Source organism: Pygocentrus nattereri, chromosome 28 (assembly GCF_015220715.1).
Source record: "Pygocentrus nattereri isolate fPygNat1 chromosome 28, fPygNat1.pri, whole genome shotgun sequence".
Classification (NCBI taxonomy): Eukaryota; Metazoa; Chordata; class Actinopteri; order Characiformes; family Serrasalmidae; genus Pygocentrus; species Pygocentrus nattereri.
This window is the reverse complement of record NC_051238.1, coordinates 25,016,845-25,036,513: the sequence shown is the minus strand read 5'-3', so window position 1 is coordinate 25,036,513 and position 19,669 is coordinate 25,016,845. Positions and strand designations below refer to the sequence as shown.

Here is a 19,669-nt window from a genome sequence, read left to right as displayed (position 1 = left end):
AAGTTTTGTCGTTTTAAATCCTGCCATAGAGTTACATGTAGGGTGTCGAGGCAAAACCTTACACAAAGAAATCACTTTAGATCGGCTGCTATTTTACCCATGTCAACATTACATATAAACCCTTGGAACTATGCATTCAGCTTGTAGGTTAACTGGTCATTTTAGACAGTCATTAGCATTTGTGTTTAAGTGGTTGCCACTCTTGGTTCCTATGGTCACAATCACAAAGCACTTTGAGTCGGTCTAGAATGATGCATTTCAAGTTTGATTCCCCTTCAGTTTAACAAGATTTTGTCTGGACCAGGTCTACCAGGCAGGTAATTATTATATTTACCTACAGTGTAAAGGACAGCTGGCACTTTCAAATTATTCCCAAGAAATTTGCAAAATTTTAAGAAATTTTGCAGCCCTACTGGATGCAGCCCTGCTTTTCACGCGGCTCACACCAGAGCTGTTTGTTTGTCACCTTGCCTTGCTTTAGTAATATTACACACACAAGTGTCCCTCCTGTGAAAACTGCCCTTTATGTTGCTGTGTAACTGGAGAAAAGACGGTTTTAAGGGCCACACTCTGAGGCTGTGGTCTGTGGCAAGGCAGCAGATTGACAGAAATTAATTAAACTTCCTCAGTGCGATGTGTGCGTGTGGTAGGAGACCGTTAATGACTGTCACACCGTTTCCTGCATGTAGCCAGTATGATTCAGATGGCATGCTAGCCCTACATATAGGCATAGAGACACCATTCCTTTGAGCTTCTTTACAGTTGTAGCATCACAGAAAACCTAAAGTCAGTTGTGTCTCATGATCTAGGAAAAGAGCAACCACACGTTTAGCTTTCTAATCAAGGTTCAGGGTCATTGTAACGTTACTGGTTATGGCAGATGGAGGTAAATTTAATTGACCTGGCATGTGTGTGCTGTCTGGTGCTTGCGTATCAGTGATGTTTGTTGTCTCAGCTGCTGGACATTGCAACGGGAAGCCTCTTGATTGGTCTGGGCCAACCTGCTTTTAGCCCTGCAAGCTGAGAGGAAAGGCTTTCAGAGGGGATCTGAAGCCTCAAGGTCCCATGGAGCATCACATTTAAGCTGAGAATGGGGCACACTTTATGATTGAATTCACTTTTCAGGTCTTTTTATGGTTTGCCACCATTCTTGAGATTTTAGATGATGCAAGGCATACAGTCGTGTGGAAAGGTTTGATCAAAATCCACATTGAATTTTATAATGAATATATGCACGGATTCTCTGTAGAGAACATGCTTCGGCAAATTTTAATACGTTACTGTTCATTTGCTGATTTTAACATTCTGGGGAAAAATGTGGCATTTGCAAAAGTTATGGCACCTACTGTATTTTTAATGTTTTATATTTTCCAGTACAGTTTGTACCCTGTAAGGAACTGTAAGGAGGAACTTACTTTCACTTTGGAAATCAAAAGGATGTGTAATTTGACTGGGGATATTCAAGCTTTTCAACAATAGTATGAAATCATTCACACCAATATAGTGTGGAACACATGCTTTCACTTGTCTGTCAAAATAGTTTCTGTTGCTATGGCTGCACAAACAGAAAGGCACAGAGTATGAAGACATGCCCGAAACAGTATCATGAAACTTCATGTTCCTATTGAAACAATTTGTTATTTCCAAGACGAATTGCACCCCCACCCCCTTTACGAGTCAGTGCTTGTTTGAGCCTCATCTCACAGTGCTCACATTTGAGTAAGGGAAAACAATTGATCTTGTTTGCAAAGACGAGTGTAAAAAGTAGCCTGTTCAGATATAGACTCTGACATTCTGCTTGATTGCAAGGTTATGGAGAAAGGGCATCCAATTATCTTGTGGAAATCCAGGTCTGGTTAGAGTACACAGCTACTGATGGCGGAATACGTGATAATGCGTTAATGATGATTCAAGTTTACACCTAAAAACATTGAACAGGAGGCGAGTGGTGGTTTGAAAATCAATTATTTTGCATAAATTACCTCCCCAGCGAAAACCGAATGCTTCAGTCTTTTACGGATGAACGTTTGTCTGTTCACAAGCCTCAGAATGAACACTCGAAGTACTGCAAAAGCAGGTGGCTGCTCTCGTTCGCTTGTTTTTCGGACCCTGATGGGTTCAACCCTATTAGCCTCGGTGTCTCTTAGCCAGAGGACCGTCTTTTTTAGCTCTTCTCAGCAAGCGCAGGCTAATGTTTTGCAATCAGATGGATCTGTTTCACTAAGTGACATCCCATCGATGTGCTGTCTGGTGCAGTGGTCCTGATTATGGGCCGGTGTGGATCCGCCCCTCTCCTACCTTTTTAGAACAAACCTGCAGGCCACAAACAGCAGCTTGACGGTCAGTGGGGCAAGGAGTCAGCATGTCCTACCTTAACTGTACAGGAACAGGTTTTGACTTTTTTAAGGGTGAGTTCCATCGATTTCTCTCTACTCATGTGGATTTTACCTTTAGGGCACAAAGCACTGAAATATCATAATCTAATCAGTTCAGTGGCTCTAGCAACAACCAGGCAGCATTTTTTTTTTAAATCCAACCCTGTTAGGACTCTTTAGAACATAAAGCCTGGGTTGCTGATGTAAAGGGCAATCCCACCCACATGTGATCTATAATTCAATAAAGTCCCGTGTGCCCTTGTGGTGCACAGAAAAGATCGAGTAGCAGTAAGACTTGACTGAAATCGAAAGGCAAGGCTCCACCTGAACCTGTTGAGCTCATTCGTGTTTGAAGTCTTGCAGCGTATGCCGTAGTCATATTGGGTTGCCGCGCCATAATTCTCCAGAGGATTGTCTCTTTTGGGAGACGGCTTTTGACTCCTTTGGAGGTCTGCCCGCGAGGGGAGCTTACTGGTGGGAAAAAAAGATCCGACCAAGACAAAAGGAAAGAGGAGGGAGTGGGAGAGAAATGAGTGTAACCCAAGTACCCCAGCCAGGGCTTTATGTGCTGGGGCTGCCCGTGTTTTTACGAGCCTGTGGTCAGACCAAATAAAAGTCACTGGAGCAGGACAATCGTTCAGAAATCACGCTCGCCCATTTAATAATGTCACCCTGACTTTGTCTCTTAAGCAAGGAGAAAGGGGAGACGCGAGTCATGCATTCTACCACGTAGGACCCGCCGCAGAGAGAAAGAGAGATTGATAGAAATGAGGGATGAGCTTCTGAAAAGGAGAATGCTTCGTTTCCAGGGTTTCAGACCAAGTAAGCCGGTAGATAAAAGGGAACTCTTCAAAAGCCATCTGTGAAACTTTGACATCGGGCCGCCAGACGGGCTCCTGACTTTGCCTTGTCCGTTTAGTAGTGTTTTTACAATCGTTGCTTGGCCCCCTTTTCTGTTTATGTCGAAGCACTCACATTAGGAGTTGAGAACAGCTTCAGATAGTTCAGCCGGCTTATTAGGAAGTGAGTCATGGTTACCCTTATGTGATACCTTCCACCAATTCTTTCCAACTGATGACAGAAGTTGAAACGGCCCGAGTTCACAGTTCGCTTTGAGCTCTGTTTGTATTCCCGCTGAAAGCCATACAGCGGGATGAGAATTAATCAGACTTTTCCGGGCTGTCTCCTCAGCTGTCCCTGATGTCCTCATGCCATTCCCGAGTGCTGTGGTTCCAGCATGGATCGCACCCTCCGACGCACATTAAACGCACGCGATCTCAGGTTCCTAATTTGGCGTTCGGTGATGTTGCCATGGAAATGTACGAACAAAGGCAGGATGCCGGGGTCCCTGTGGGGAACGAGAGTTTAGCTGTGCAACTGCTCTTCAACAGCCAGCTTTGCGCTGGTGTCAGCTACAACGTGACGCAGTGGCGGATCCCATGACGGGCCTGCGAGCCGAGCCGGAACACACACGTCAAGCCGAAGGACGGGCTGCTAGAAAAAGAGGACTTTGTCTATATTTGGCTGCAAGTAAACAGTGGGAACTGTTCAGATCCGTTTCACTGTTTGTTTTTTATCGACTCACTTTTGATGTCTCGGGGTTGATTTTAACCAGGTTTGATTTAATTACTCACACTTATAACAACTTAAAAGGGAATTCTACCAATTTTACAAAACTTTAGTGTAGTTCTCTCGAAAAACAAAGTCGAGTAGTTTCCTTTTAAGTACTAGTTTCATAGTCAATGCAGATTTACTGAATAATGTCCTAAGACTAATTTTTGAATAATAAACATGCATTTCTCTTGATTGATTAGTAGTCTTGATACGTCTTTTACAGCAGTGGTACCAAATATAGGAACACACACTCACAAGCACAAATCCATCATCATGTAGGTAGTAAGTGGACAAAAGGGGGGAAAAATGAGCTTCAGGCGTCTCTGTCATTTTTCCTGTGTTTGCTGAGCATGTCATTGATTTCCTGCGTTATTGTGCTTGCAACTGTCACTCATCTTGACGAAACCTACACCCACGTGCCAGAAGACTATTGTTCCAGACATGTACTACATGAGAAGAATTCCCCTTGTTTGTCATTTTCAGTCAGCCGTTCAAAAACTCAGCACTTGATAAAGGACGACACCAACTCCCCCACAAGCTTCCAACCTTAAACCGTCCTGGATAAGAGAGAGGCTCTACAGTTTTCTCATCCATGTGTCTGAGAGGCCGGCATTTTGTGCATGTTTTCTTCCCGCAGTCACGCAAACCTGTCATGAGGTTAATTTATTTTATTGCCACATATTTCATGAATTTCTTTCTTTAATAGGTTTCAGACAGTGGGCAGCAGCTCAGTATGTCAAAAGTATCATGTTGCGATCAGCTGTTTTTGTCTGAAACTGATTTCGGTGATGGGGTGTCGTATTCGCTATGATACACAATATATATATACAATATATATAAAATAGTGATTATTGGGGTTCAAGCAAATTGGGACGTTTTGTAGCCAGTGGAACACAAAATGATGGTCAGTGTGGCCTCTGTTTGTAATAGATGCAGCATCTCAAAAGAAGATATCTGCCAGATTTTGTATGCATTGCTCTTTTGGTATGATGAGCAACAGATTTTTTTAAGAAAAAAGTCAAAATACCTAGTAAACAGTACAATTTTCTGGATGTGACTTGTATTTACATACTACTTCTTCTTCTTTCGGCTGCTCCCTTTAGGGGTCGCCACAGCGGATCATCTGCCTCCATCTTGCCCTATCCACTGCCTCCTCTACTTTCACACCAACCATCTCCATGTCCACCTTCACTACATCCATAAACCTTCTCTGAGGTCCACCTCTTCTCCTTCTACCCGGCAGCTCCATCTCCAACATTCTTTGCCCAATATATCCACTATTCCTCCTCAACACATGTCCAAACCATCTCAACCTGGCCTCTCTGGCTTTATCTCCAAACTGCTCCACCTTCACTGTCCCTCTGATCTGCTCATTGTATTTACATACTTGTTGAAATCAAGTAACCAAATTATTCCACACCAATTACCACTCTGTTATCCTTAGAATGTATTGGAATTTGAATTTTAAAATCACTAAAATGTTCTCTTAGGAAGAATGCTCCTGAAAACCGCAACAGGAGATTGGTTTCTGAACTTGTCAGCTTTTTCACCGCTCGCGAGCTTTCATCTCTGCTTCTAATAAGAAGATGGGAGAGATCTCTCTCAGGATATAGGACATGCACTCTGTTTGGCAGATAAAATCAGCTGATATTAAGGTTCCACAAATGTATGTGTTGGCAAACGCCATGCTCTTCTGCCAGCCTTTTACAGATACTACAAGCTAGCAACATGAATAAACAGGTAAATGTGAACACAAAACATCGTTCTGGTTAAAATGCATCTTGGTTTTGCAGCAATGCAGTTACTTGTAAAATGCAAGTAAAAGCTTTAACATGAGGACAACGTGTTACAACCTTTAGGTGAAAAAAAAATGTAAAATAGCAGCTAATTAACAAAAACAACACAGCTAAGGATTCTGAAAAGCTGTGCCCACAAGCACTAGGCAGAGTAATGTATGAATCTCACTGAGAAGTTAGGAAATCTAACCTAGTCAACTAACTACTAACAGCATTGCTCTATAAAATTATTATTGTAAATCATGTTAAAATTAATGTTAGCAACCTATGGTCGCCTAGATAAACTTTATTTTACTTTAGAGCTGCTTAAGTTACCAGTTTTGAGATTAAGCTTTGAGATCAATCCAAAATTTTCCGAATGAAATAACGACATCAGAACAGAATGCCTGTATTACCCGTTCCTCAGTGATATGTTACTGCTAGCCTTATAATTTAGACTAATTTACTGCTCCTGCCATTCTCACTGGAGGTTTGTTCTGTGGGGCTTTGTGAGAGTTTCCTTAACTTGATGGAAGATGTAGTTCTTAGCGATGATGTGAGTAGCTGAGAGGCATTTTGCAAATAGTCAGTTAAAACTGTGAGAGCATCCCATTGCACAATGTCCACACATTTGAAACCATTGTTTTTAATGAAGGCGCCCATACTGGAGCCAGCATTTGGCATTTCCACACGCCAGCAATTGACAATTCTCAGCATTTGCTATTACTACATGAATTAAAGTCATATGGACAGCAAAGAAATCCATATTAGGTCATAGGTTGCTTGATATTTTTAAAGGCGGTCAGTCTTCTAGATTAACTGGCAGATTTTAGTGGTACGTTACCATTGTGTATTGTGTAGCAGCACTTTGTACTATATCTGCTATGTTCAGTGTGCAGTGGCCTTCACACACTGCTTAATTATTGGACCAAATGGTATTGTCCAATTTTATCAGTTATATTAATTTTAGTATCGGTATCCCCATTTAAAAAATCAGTAATATCAGTCAAAATCTACAATATCAGTCAGACCCTAGTTCATATGAAGCTAAACACTGTATGAGAAGTGAAAGAGAGTCTCTGGAGTCATTACAGGGTGGAGTTGTGTGGAGCGCAGAAGTGTCAGAGGCTCTTTGAGGGCACCATAGCATGTTGAGCTTTATTAGTGCAAGACTGTCAAATCGGAGCAATATGACACATTCCTCTAAAGGGATTAGTGAACAATATGTTTGAGTGATCCAGTAAGTGGTTTTTGTTGCTGTAAATCTTTGGCCCCGGGTGAGTTCTAATTGAAGCCCGGTGATGCTGTACTTGTGGCATGTAGCTAAGTAGCGGTGACAGGGTGTGGCTCCGTGCGTCTGAGCCTGTGTGTAAGTGTATGTGTCGTTCTCTTTCGCTTTCCACAAGCAGAAACATAAGCTCAGCACCTATGAGTCACCCTGCCTCTTTTACCCACCACATTGCCTGCAAGCATTGCCTTCTGCCCCTTTCACAGAGGCGTAATCAGACACAGGATGAATTGCCAGCAGCTTCTATCTCTCCAATCCGTGTCTGTGTTTGGCTCTGGAGGACTGTTTGGGAAATTACACTGCACCTAGGCTGATAATCGCACGCATTGTAACGCAAGCCGTGTGTCTTTATGTGATTGGCCAAGAGGAACTCGTTCTTTCAGGGTGAAATATTGGCACAGGAAGCCTTTCTTTAAGCAAGCCGAAAAAAGGGGCTATAATTTTTCATTAAGATCCTCTGGATGTTTATTTGCGTGCTGCTAACTTTTCCATGGCTTTAATGGACACGGCATGAGCGGGATCTTTCATGTGGGGAGGAATGAAAAAGTCAGCGGAAAAGCAAACACTGGTTTGGCCTGGAGTGGCTATGCGTGTGCTAGTGAGGTGGTTTCGGAGGTTTTGGTACGGCTATGTATTTTAAGGAAGCCTATGTGGTAAGGGTGTGTTTTGTGGGGCTTGTTTTTTTGGGCTTGATTATTTTTGATTATTCTTCATTATTTTGATTCTTTTTTTTTGCAGAATGTATACAATTGTATGCGAAATTTTAGGCAACCTCTGTCAGATGACATGTACATGATTTTATAAGTACGCGTCCTCTACAGAGCACACTTGTGCACGTTTTAGTGTTCAGTTTATTTTAAATCTTTTTGTGTTAAACTCAGTAAATAGGAATTATGCACAAACATCATCAAACTTTTGCATATGAATTTATGCCTCTCTGTATAGTAATGGGGAGTATTTAACCATATCTGGCAGGCTCAGTATGCACAACAGGCCAAAAGTAGCAGTTTCAAAAAATTTCAAGTGAGTTTGCCAGAAATCAACCCAACATGTTTATTGATGCCTAAAATTTCCAGAATATTCCATCCGTTTGCTGTTGTCTTAATTGACAGTATTATATGAGAAAAGTCTTTATACTGTTTGTTGACGATCCCTTATATTATGCAGTTTGAAATTCTTCGCAAACTCCTAATGTCAAGGGGAAAACACCATTTTCCTAATGCTGTACATTATAAACCTAATAATAATGTAAAACCGCTCATTGTAAAATCTGTAATGTTAATATTTCTGCCACCTATACTACATAGCAGCTATAATACTTAGAACTGAATTAAGCATTTAACGAAAAACAAAGAGAACCGGAACATTTCGTAGCTATGGCACAGTTCAAATCTGAAGTTATTCAATCAGTAAATGCCATTAGTTCAAGCTGAACTGATAAATATCAGGATTTGCAGGTACATGTCAAATCTGTACACAGTAGCAGCAGATAGTATTGGGGCATCTCTCACACTATGACTTAAAAACACTTGTTAACATCACTTCGAAATGTTTGTTTGTGGCGTATGTGTGTGTATGTACAAGCACCTTCTCTAGCAGCAGTTTCTTCCAGTAGGTTTCACAGATTGGCTGTACCAACACAGGATAGCTACAAGCTACAAACAGCTTTTTAAAACCCACCTAAACAAGAGACCCCAGTCAGTGTCATCCCCCTAAGCCTTCTTATGGGCTCTGAATGCTACAGGTCAACCCACTGATGGAAAACTCCCTGTCCTGGTCATTATGATACTAGGGCAGGGTGTTAATGTGATATGTTTCACAGTGTCAAACAATATGATACAGTAGGGTTTAGAATGGCAAACCTGACATTCAGCTTAACTGGCAGGTTTCTTGTGGACTTGTACACTAAGTACTCGCTGCCCGTCACATTGTTGTGGTATTTGTCTCTGTTAGAGTGTTGTGTGCTTATACTTTATCAATGTTGTCCTCTTGACCATTGAATACAGCTGGTGAACTGGGTGAGGGTGTTTCCTCCTGGATCACTGCTCCCTTTGCCATTGAGTTTGGGCACAGTGGATCCTCAAGGTGGAAAGGGTTTTGTTGCCCCGAAACAATTGAGCCCTGAGGCAAATTGAGCGTGGAGCAGGCACCCACCCCCCCCCCCCCCCCCCACCCCCCCGCCAGCACACCACTGAGTTTTATAGCTTTAGATTCCTCTCGTCTTTCAAAGGCTGCGAATCCGATGAGCATGGGTGGGCCTGTGAATGGCGCTTAACGACGGCGCGGATGCCGAAGAGACAGCGCTGGTTTTATCAGCCTGAAAGCCAGAAGACTTTATTATTTCTTTTTTTTCCCACCAAATTATGTCTTCACTGAGTCTTCAGGGAAGAAATAGTCAAGTCCTAGCCGCCCATCTTTCAAAGGAAGCCCGCATTATGAGGTTTCTCACGGTCAGGTTACTGTAATTTTGGTTTTATGTGACTTGTGCTAAGACACAGTAGGAGGCTTTTGTCTGTGTGGTGCTTTTGTGAGACCTCGAATGGCCTTACAGCACGCAACAGTAAAATAGTTCCCTCTTTCAGTAATGTGGACAAATATAGCGCCTTTTCTTGCATCGGCGGAGTGCAGCCTGACATTTCCTAACCATTTTAGGGAAGGATTTTATAACGGGTGAATGTCGCGGGAAACGGGGCTCTGGAGAGGATGAAGATGAGGAGGGAAAGAGGATGAAGACAGGAGGAGGAGGGAAAGGTGTGAGGTGTAGAACTCCAGGGAGTCATATGTTTTGTGGCAGCGTGTGAAGAGAAGAGTACGTTTGTTTGGCTGATAGTTTGAAGTGTGAATGTGTTTGTTCGTAGGCAGTGTAGTGCGGAGAGAGAGAGAGAGGAGAAAGAGAGGAAGAGAATTAGCAGCTGTGAATTGGGATGAGAGGATGAGATCAGCGGCTGCTCCCAGACTGAGGAGCCCCGTGTGTGTGTGTGTGTGTGTGTGTGTATAGAGAACGGAGGACGCTGTGTATCAGTGCTGTTCAGATCCTGATGTGATAATGGGGGTAATAATAGCAGCCCTGCCACCACCCATCTCCCACCACATCACTCTTCCTGCCACATCTCTCTCCCTCTTTCTGTGTGTCTATCTGTTCTTTCTCTTTTTATTGCTCTCTATCCTGTTTCTCTCTGTCTTTTCCCCTGTCCTTTTCCCTCTCTGTCCTCTATTACTCTCTCTCTCTCTCTCTCTCTGTTTCTCTGTCTAAAAAAGTGAGAGAAGTGTTTCCCGCACACAGATGAAAAAGTCTAATAAAATTATATTTTTATTCCATTAACTACAGTAGAAAAAGCCTGTCTCTTCTGTCTGCCTCTCCACCTCTCTTTACCTGTTTCTCTCTCTGTCACTGTCCCTCAGTGTGTCTCTCTCCCTCTATTTCTCTCTCTCTCTCTGTTTCTCTACCACAGTCCCTCTGTGTGTAGTTTTCTCTCTCTCTCTCTCTCTCTCTCTCTCTCTCCATTTCTCTATCACAGTCCCTCTGTGTGTAGTTTTCTCTCTCTCTCTCTCTCTCTCTCTCTCTCTCTCCATTTCTCTATCACAGTCCCTCTGTGTGTAGTTTTCTCTCTCTCTCTCTCTCTCTCTCTCTCTCTCTCTCTCTCTCCATTTCTCCATTTCTCTATCACAGTCCCTCTGTGTGTAGTTTTCTCTCTCTCTCTCTCTCTCTCTCTCTCTCTCTCCATTTCTCTATCACAGTCCCTCTGTGTGTAGTTTTTCTCTCTCTCTCTCTCTCTCTCTCTCTCTCTCTCTCTCTCTCTCTCTCCATTTCTCCATTTCTCTTTCACAGTCCCTCTGTGTGTAGTTTTCTCTCTCTCTCTCTCTCTCTCTCTCTCTCTCTCCATTTCTCCATTTCTCTTTCACAGTCCCTCTGTGTGTAGTTTTCTCTCTCTCTCTCTCTCCATTTCTCCATTTCTCTATCACAGTCCCCCTGTGTGTAGTTTTCTCTCTCTCTCTCTCTCTCTCTCTCTCTCTCTCTCTCTCTCTCTCTCTCTCTCTCTCTCCATTTCTCCATTTCTCTATCACAGTCCCTCTGTGTGTAGTTTTCTCTCTCTCTCTCTCCATTTCTCCATTTCTCTATCACAGTCCCCCTGTGTGTAGTTTTCTCTCTCTCTCTCTCTCTCTCTCTCTCTCTCTCTCTCTCTCTCTCCATTTCTCCATTTCTCTATCACAGTCCCCCTGTGTGTAGTTTTCTCTCTCTCTCTCTCTCTCTCTCTCTCTCTCTCTCTCTCTCTCCATTTCTCCATTTCTCTATCACAGTCCCTCTGTGTGTAGTTTTCTCTCTCTCTCTCTCTCTCTCTCTCTCTCTCTCCATTTCTCTATCACAGTCCCTCTGTGTGTAGTTTTCTCTCTCTCTCTCTCTCTCTCTCTCTCTCTCTCTCTCTCTCTCTCTCCATTTCTCCATTTCTCTATCACAGTCCCTCTGTGTGTAGTTTTCTCTCTCTCTCTCTCCATTTCTCCATTTCTCTATCACAGTCCCCCTGTGTGTAGTTTTCTCTCTCTCTCTCTCTCTCTCTCTCTCTCTCTCTCTCTCTCTCTCTCTCCATTTCTCCATTTCTCTATCACAGTCCCCCTGTGTGTAGTTTTCTCTCTCTCTCTCTCTCTCTCTCTCTCTCTCTCTCTCTCTCTCTCTCCATTTCTCCATTTCTCTATCACAGTCCCTCTGTGTGTAGTTTTCTCTCTCTCTCTCTCTCTCTCTCTCTCTCTCTCTCTCTCTCTCCATTTCTCTATCACAGTCCCTCTGTGTGTAGTTCTCTCTCCCTCTGTTTCACTCCATTTCCCTTCTCTGCCCATTTCTCTCTCTGTCACTGTACCGCTACATGTGTCTCTCTCTCCCTCCATTTCTTTCTCCCCATTTCTCTCCCTCTCCCCGTCTTTGTGTCTGTTTCTCTTTCTGTCACTGTCCCTTTATTCCTCTCTCTGTCCCTTTATCCCCCCCCACACTCTTTTTCCCGCCCCGTGACCCCTTTTATCCCTTACTTGCTCTCTCTGCTTTTTCTCTCTTCTTCCACATCAGTCGGCCAGCTCTTCCACCACATCACTCACTCTCTCTCTCTCTCTCTCACTATCTGCCTATCTCTCTCTCTCTCTTTTGACTGAATGCTCTTTCTGGTTGTTTTTCTCTTTGGTCTTCTATGACACACCCACTGTCTAATATCTGGGAACGCTTTCAGGTCATTAACCAGCGCTTCTTTATTGATCACTCTTTAGATTTGTACATCGGTTCCCGTATGAACATCTGTATCATCTCTTTTATCTGGAAATCTCTGTGTTTGAATGATAAGGCAGTAGTTGGTCTGTCTAGATTATCAACGGTGGTGCATAACTGAAAAGAGACTATGGGGTCTCTTCTGCTGATCTGCAGAGGTGTCAGCCAGTCCTGAGTGTCTACCAGCTCCGCTGCTTTATTACACTTCATGTGCCTCAGATGAAACATGTTCTTACGTTCATGCTCCCAGATTGGTTGGTGCTGTATAATAGTAGAGATTCAGACAGCAGGAGGGAAGTGTTGATCATTCTGCAACTAACAATTACTCATGTAATCAGTTAATTGATTGGCTATTGTTGGACTAATTGACTAATTAAACCGTTAGGTCTTCTGTGGTTTCATCTCACTTTTACCCAATGAATCCTGCAGTGTTTTGCAATGTGCCAATATGAAGGTATACAGATATTATAGAGTGCTATAGTACTTTGGGATTTTAATTAAATGAAGCATCCATTTTGTTTCATGATCAACATTATCGAAACGCTGGAAACACTGTCCACTAATGGGTGCAACCTTAGCTTGTGATTACTAACACTGAGGAAGTAAAGAATGGAAGAAACTCCATCCCTTGTAGATATAGATGCTTTCTCTCTCCAGTAATCAGGTTAGGCCTGATTTCCATACTGTGAGATCAATGCCGGCATTAACGCGAGTTTTCCCAGCACTTAAATCCCGCTGTGCTCCTGCCCTCCATTTACTGTCTCTGCTCCATAAGCGATTACGCAGGCTCTGCGTTTCGAGTGGGGAGAGAAATATGATTTTCCTCTTATTTAGACGATTATCAGAGGGGGCTCTTTTCAGGCAGGGAGTTTTAATAAGCACGACCTGTTTTTTTTCCCTGCCTCCTCCTTGCTTTCATTTCACCGCAGCTACGGAATAGTCCTCCCAACTCCCTGCCTTGCGCTCAAACACACCGCTTTCTAATTCTCTTCAAAGTGAAAAGGAACATCTCCTGGGTAACTTTTTGATAATGCCACAAGGCTCAATGGTATTAACTTTTAATGCCATTTAGGGCTTATGAAAGCCGAGACATTTTTGGGCTGTTTTCATTAAAGTCTGTGATTACAGCGGCACAAGACTAATAGGAAGTGTATGAAATTATGGCAGATCATTGTATTTTTTCATTCACTAGTAGGGTAGATATTGTGTACTTTCTTTGCATTGTTTTATGGTAATAGCAATTTGGTTAGAATTCATAAAAGCAAAAGCAATACTCAGTAGAAGATTCTTGCAGTGTAGCAACAAGTTTAGTGGCATATAGTTGGAGGTGTGTGTGTCTCAGAATAACAGTATTCCCTGCTTTGTCGTGTGTATTTCAGATGAGTCCAGAGCAGTTGGTCCTGCTGTTGGAGTTTCTGTTAGAAGAGGCGGAGCTTAGCGTGTCCTGTCTCAGCCTACTACAGACAACGTACAGCCTGCGGGACCAGGATGCAGAGGTAACACACATAAGCACACAGTTATTTCTAGAATCAATGAACCGCTTACCCAATAGAAAGATATTCTACATTTCAGTGCATTTTGTTACAGACATATGAGTGGAAAAAAGACACATTTATTAGTTTTAGTAATTCAATAACATTGTCATCAGGTGAATGCAGGGTTCACATAAAACTGTTTCCAGTGAGAGCAACAGCGGCTACATGTCCCAACCAATGAGTGTATATAACATCAGGAGTGTGTTTTGCTTTAGAATCTATGTCCTCTGGTCATAAATAAATTCAACTTGTCAGTGGCTGGAAGTAGCCTTTATCAAAAAAGCCATTAGTGCTTTTTAAAAGCTGTATTTCAATGAGAGGTCTCAATTCACAACAATAGCAATTTGGGGGCAGTCGTGGGCTGGAGGTTAGGGATCTGGCCCTGTGACCGGAAGGTTGCCGGTTCGATCCCCAGGTTCGACAGTCCATGACTGAGGTGTCCTTGAGCAAGACACCTAACCCCCAACTGCTCCCCGGGTGCCGTGGATAGTGCTGCCCGCTGCTCCGGGCAAGTGTGCTCACTGCCCCCTAGTGTGTGTGTTCACTAGAGTGTATGTGGTGTTTCACTTCACGGATGGGTTAAATGCGGAGGTGGAATTTCCCCAGTTGTGGGATCAAAACAGTGTCACTTAACTACTACAGAAATTTTCCCCCCAGTTTAATCATATTCTGCCAGCTAGCTAAGTCACCCCTACCTCATGCTTTACCCAAGACACATTAAGCCAGACACCACATCCTTTTCTGTTGCTGCTAATGCAACGTCACTGGACAGCTCAACAAAAACATGTGAAAGAATAAATCAATGAGAGGGAAGGTAAGGCCACTTAGAGAGAGCAAAGCCAATTATGCTGTCTTGGACTCCCAGCCCTGGATGACTGTGCAGTTTTATCCTTTATGGTACAATGAAATAATAGCTGCAATGCCTACAAAGCTTCATATATTGTGTTGCAATCTGTCCAAATGTTTACATCATTGAATATGAAAATTCCAGTGTTTTTTCAGAACCATCATCTTCGACTGACTGTTGCATCCCTACTACATGCACCATATTTCACTGCATCTACACCACTCAGACACACCACCTCACATCTTCACACCTGCTGTGACAACATGAACTTTCCTCCCCTCTCGGTTTACTGTCCCAGTCCACACGGCACAGAACAAATCCACACTGGATGCAGTCAAGGTTCCAAGGGAGGGAAGAGGAATATTAAGACATGGGCTTTTAGCTTCTCTTCGGAGCTTGTTGTTGTTCTGAGGACTGCCTGATACACTGCTGCACTGCTGCACCGGTCATCCCACGCAAACATGACGCTGAGCGACCGAAGGCGCCATCCTAATCACATTCATTTTGGCTAATCACATTGCTCCTGTGCCTCACCTGCAGACTGTCCCGTTCCTGAGTGGGCTTCTGAGCTCAGAGACATGAGCAACTGTTTAGAATACAGCCTGGTTGCGTTTAGGTCTTGTGCCTTTCAGTTATCACAACCATGGACTGAATGAGAAGAACGTGTATATTGTAGTCATTTCATTTTTTTATTGTAAAACTTTGCTTTATAAGTACTTTTTGGTCACCAAATGATCACTGTGAGTCTTGTTTAACACCAGTCCAGTGGTGCCCCTCTTCACCTGCTGGCTGGGGATGAATCTCAAATGGCTCCCTGCTCCCTACATAGTGCACTACATAGCAATTTAAAGACTGGATCCTGCAGCCCAACAGTGCATAATATAGCTAAGAAGCAGTCATTTAGGACTCAAAATTGGAGTGTGCCACATCCACACTCGATAATCGTTGCATTATTTGCCTGTAGAGGCTAGAATTTCTAAACTTTCATAGCTAGGACATTATTTAGGGAATACAGAGAAGTTTGGGATTCAGCCTGAGTTTGATGCTTCTTCTGAGAGAAACACGGACATTTGAATCACATAATACACATAATGACATTTCTAGACTTTCATACTGCTGTATTACAGTTAATCATACTGTAACTAAGTCTGTGATATTAATGATGGAGTTGATCTAGTTCCAGGTGGTCCATGCAAACAGCATGAGAGTCAAAGATTATTCCATTAACAGCACAAATGGGTTTTGGTTCGTGTCGTGGTGCAGAAATACACAGTTCAGTTGTTGTGAGGCGGTGATAGGTGTGTGTGTGTGTGTGTGTGTGTGTGTGTATCATGGATTTTGCAACAGCTCCGAACATGGATCAGGTTTTAGGATCGGAACTATCCAGTTAATAAGAGAAGGCAGTCTATTATGATTTAAATTTGATGTAAAAATAGTTTGAGGGTACGTATGCTTTACCTTTTCGTCATTAGTCGTCTTCAAAGAACTGGGAAAAAAGCTTTTCTGATTCATACTTGTTGTGGAACGTAAATCGAATGCGTGTTCCCTGTGAAACTCCTTCTGTAATTAAATATGTAATTGCTTATTACATTTGAATGGTGTAGCAAAATTGACATAACAACTCTAGGCAGAGGCACTTTTTTCCCCAGTTGTCATCTCGTTGTGCACGGAACATCTTGCATTTCATGTGTCCTGCATGGCTGTCCTCTGTATGGAGTGCTCCAGGCACCCTGATTTGAAAAGGCTTAAACTCCAACAGGTCAAGTCGGCCACAGATCAAAGGTAAGCTAGGCCTTCAGTGACAGGTGCAGTTGCTAAGTAACCTGACCTGCCGGATTTCAAAGATCTAAAATATTGTGACAATGAATTCTTTATTTAGTTTAGCTTGTTTTTGATAGCAGCACCACACTGGCTAGATTATAGAGGGTCACTATCTGAAAGGACAGGTGCCAAAGCTTTCTGTGCTCGTCGAAATGAAACATGCCTCATGAAGCAATGCAATAGTCCCCTGACCCACCATTAAGGGTTAAAACTTCATTGTGTTAGATACTTTCATCTGCCCTTTCTTCTCTGCTTCTAGTGGTGCTGGCTACAAGCCTGTAGCCCCCATTAATGTTATCAAATGACAAAAACAATGTTTTCATAATACTGTAAATTGAGACCGTTACTGTTCCAAGACACTAATACTGTAACAGTGATATTCACTGCTCTAACTAAACTAGTGCTTCTCACTAATCTATAAACTTGCATCACTGCTTGGATGACAGCCTTACGTCTCACCTGAAAAGTGCGATTCCTCGTTAAAACATGCAAATGCAGCGCCTTTTTTTGACGTGTCAAAAGAGATCTAATAGATTCTGAAACACAATGTTTCCTTTTCAGGTAGTGAGAAGCCTTTTTACAGCAGGTATCCACATTTCAGACGCTTTTTTTTTAAGCGGTGAAATGCAGTTAGCCGAGCGGCTAACCTCTCTGGTATTTAATCTGCTGATTCGATTACTCTTCCCGCAGCCAGTTAGGCCACTCTGTGAGTGTTGGTCCATTCAGAGCACGCCAGCTTCTGCCCAGGAGCGAAATCTGGCAGGTCAGTGCTAACCCACCAGCCCCTGTTCTTTTGTAACGGAGCACTTTTATTTGTAAGGAAAGCAGATGGAAAGTGATCGGAGGTGGTGAGCACAGTGAGTCCCAGACTACCACGACTTGTTTCAGCCCAGAGCTTGTGGGGAGATTTTCATCAGGACCTTCCAGGAAAAACAAAAGGCTCTCTAAAAATAAATTGGGTTATTACTACCACTACGCCCCCCTCTTCCTCGCTGTCTCCTTTCATCCCTTTCTCTCTCTCTCTCTCTCTCTCTCTCTCTCTCTCTCTCTCTCTCTCTCTCTCTCTCTCTCTCTCTCTCTCTCTCTCTCTTCCTGCCTGCCTCCTCCTCCGCCCAGGTCCTGATGGTTGTTCTCTTCCCAGCAGATGTAATTCTCCTGCTTACTTGCCATTTATTGCCATGCTGAGGTAATGTAGCCTTTTAGCTCGGGCTTTATTAGCTCTAGGGGCAGGGTGGAGCTCAGCTCTTAGTGCTTTTTCACGCTAATTTTGAAACCTTCCCTCAAACCAGCAGTTTTGGAACTTTTAAGTGCTTACTGAATGTCCGCTTTGAGTGAAGTTCTGAATCTGAATCAAACTTTACAGGCCTAGTGTGTTTACACTTACAAGGAAAGCAACTCAGAAAAGCTCACAGCACAAACCTGACAATAGAAATATACAACTGTGTACTTCATTTGCAATTAAGGAGTCTATGCCAGATGTTTACCACGCACACACACATACACAATATTGGCCCTATCCTTGTCTTTGGCCCCCTAAGTAACCTGGGAGTTGAGACCACCCTTAGGTTTGCAAGAGTGGTCTTTAACCAAGACATCAAACAGAAAAGATTGCTGCCGAATGGCTAAACCTACAGGCCGCGGAAGACGGGCTAATGTCCGTTATGAAGGACTTTTCTGAGGGAGAGTCTTGAGTGACTGCTGAGCTTGAAGGATATTTTCACTGCCAGGTTAAGGATCGTGGTTTGTGGTGAGGTGGTCTTTATTTGTGTGATTATTGTAAGTTCTTTCATTTCTATGCCAGTTTGTGGGCTGAAGGAGGGTTTATGTTAGAAAAGAGGGGGATTTAGGCAAATCTTTACTTGGTTTGATTTTTGTAAACAAAGCACATGGACGTAGCTCTCTAACTCATTCACCCATATTAAACAGGCTGAAATCTCACCACAAGGGGGAGCTATTAGCACACAAATCCCGGGTTTGTACATCATTGAAAGGGAAGAAATCCATACCAGCAGGATCTCCCAAATGCTGATATATTTTTTGACATTATTTTAAAAAAATTATTACCTAAATAAGTTGCACTGTTCACTGTAAATTGATAGTATTTCATATGCAACTTTCACTTAACTGGCTCATTCTAAAATACATAGAAATTAACGAGAGCAAATAAAGCAGACCTAAGCTGCAGCTGGTGGTGTGTCTGTGTGTATGGAGGTGGGGTCACACAGGGGGATCAATGTAATAAATAATCATTTTAACAAGAGAAATATTATTTTAAGACTCGAGCAGTTTTCTGTAGATATGACTAGTCCTAATAACATTACAGGACTCTTTCGCTTTGGCTTGATTTGATTTGAAAGAGAGTTGGGAGGGGCAGCATTTGATTGGCTGTAGCCACTTCCCGTTTTTCACAGCTTTCGATGATAATTTCACTAAGTGCTTGTGCTCTTCCCCACAGTTTGCCACCCTATCCACTTGCCTATGCCAGCAACTGCTAGAGGAAACCCAGGAATACTAGAGGAAAGCCAATTTGCAGTCCAGTGCTAGAAGTATTGAGTAGGAAGTTAGTTCATGCATGGAAAACCAGCTTCATGTTCTTGTTGCTTTTACGATTTATAAATGAGATCTGTTCGATTTTCCAAACCGCAAGCGATTTTGCCATGCTTCAGGGCACATATGTCCTGCTTGAAGTGGTAGTAAATCTGGTGTAATTACCCTGGGCCAGCCAGCTACAGCTTTTAATGTTAAGCTTTGTGAGTAGGTGAGGAAGAGGCTAAAGGTTAGGGCATGGCTCGCAGCTGGCTTTTAGAGTTTGGTCAGTGTGCCTTCAGGCTGCTCTTCTGAACAATGAAGCCCTTGCTTTGCTGGGGTTTCTTTCTTTCTTTGTGCGCTGAAGTTGTCGGGTTTAGTGTGAGGTGTGTTGCTGTAGGCTTTGTGCGTCCCTCTGAGAGAACGAAGCAGTGCCTAACACTGTGGAATGTGGCCATGTAGCGTGCGTGTGTGGCGTCTGAGCATGGGCAGAGGCGTGAGGCTTTAGCGTGATGGCGTGTTGTTTCATGTGGGGACTGCTGTGTATGCGTGCGTGTGTGTGAGTGAGTGAGTACCATCTGTTGGTCAGGCACACAGAGCGCATTGTCCCACAGCTCCTTTCAAAGGCCCGTCTCAAAGT

At 43.1% G+C, this 19,669-nt stretch overlaps 1 protein-coding gene across 1 annotated transcript in view; it reads left to right on the top strand.

Annotated features, from left to right (window-relative positions):
- aopep (aminopeptidase O (putative)) overlaps positions 1 to 19,669 on the top strand; it is a 120,184-nt gene that overhangs the window by 84,385 nt on the left and 16,130 nt on the right. Inside the window, exon 14 of the mRNA XM_017714769.2 lies at positions 13,680 to 13,796. Within this exon, the coding sequence (XP_017570258.1) occupies positions 13,680 to 13,796 (117 nt within the window). The remainder of the gene's footprint in view (positions 1 to 13,679; positions 13,797 to 19,669) is intronic.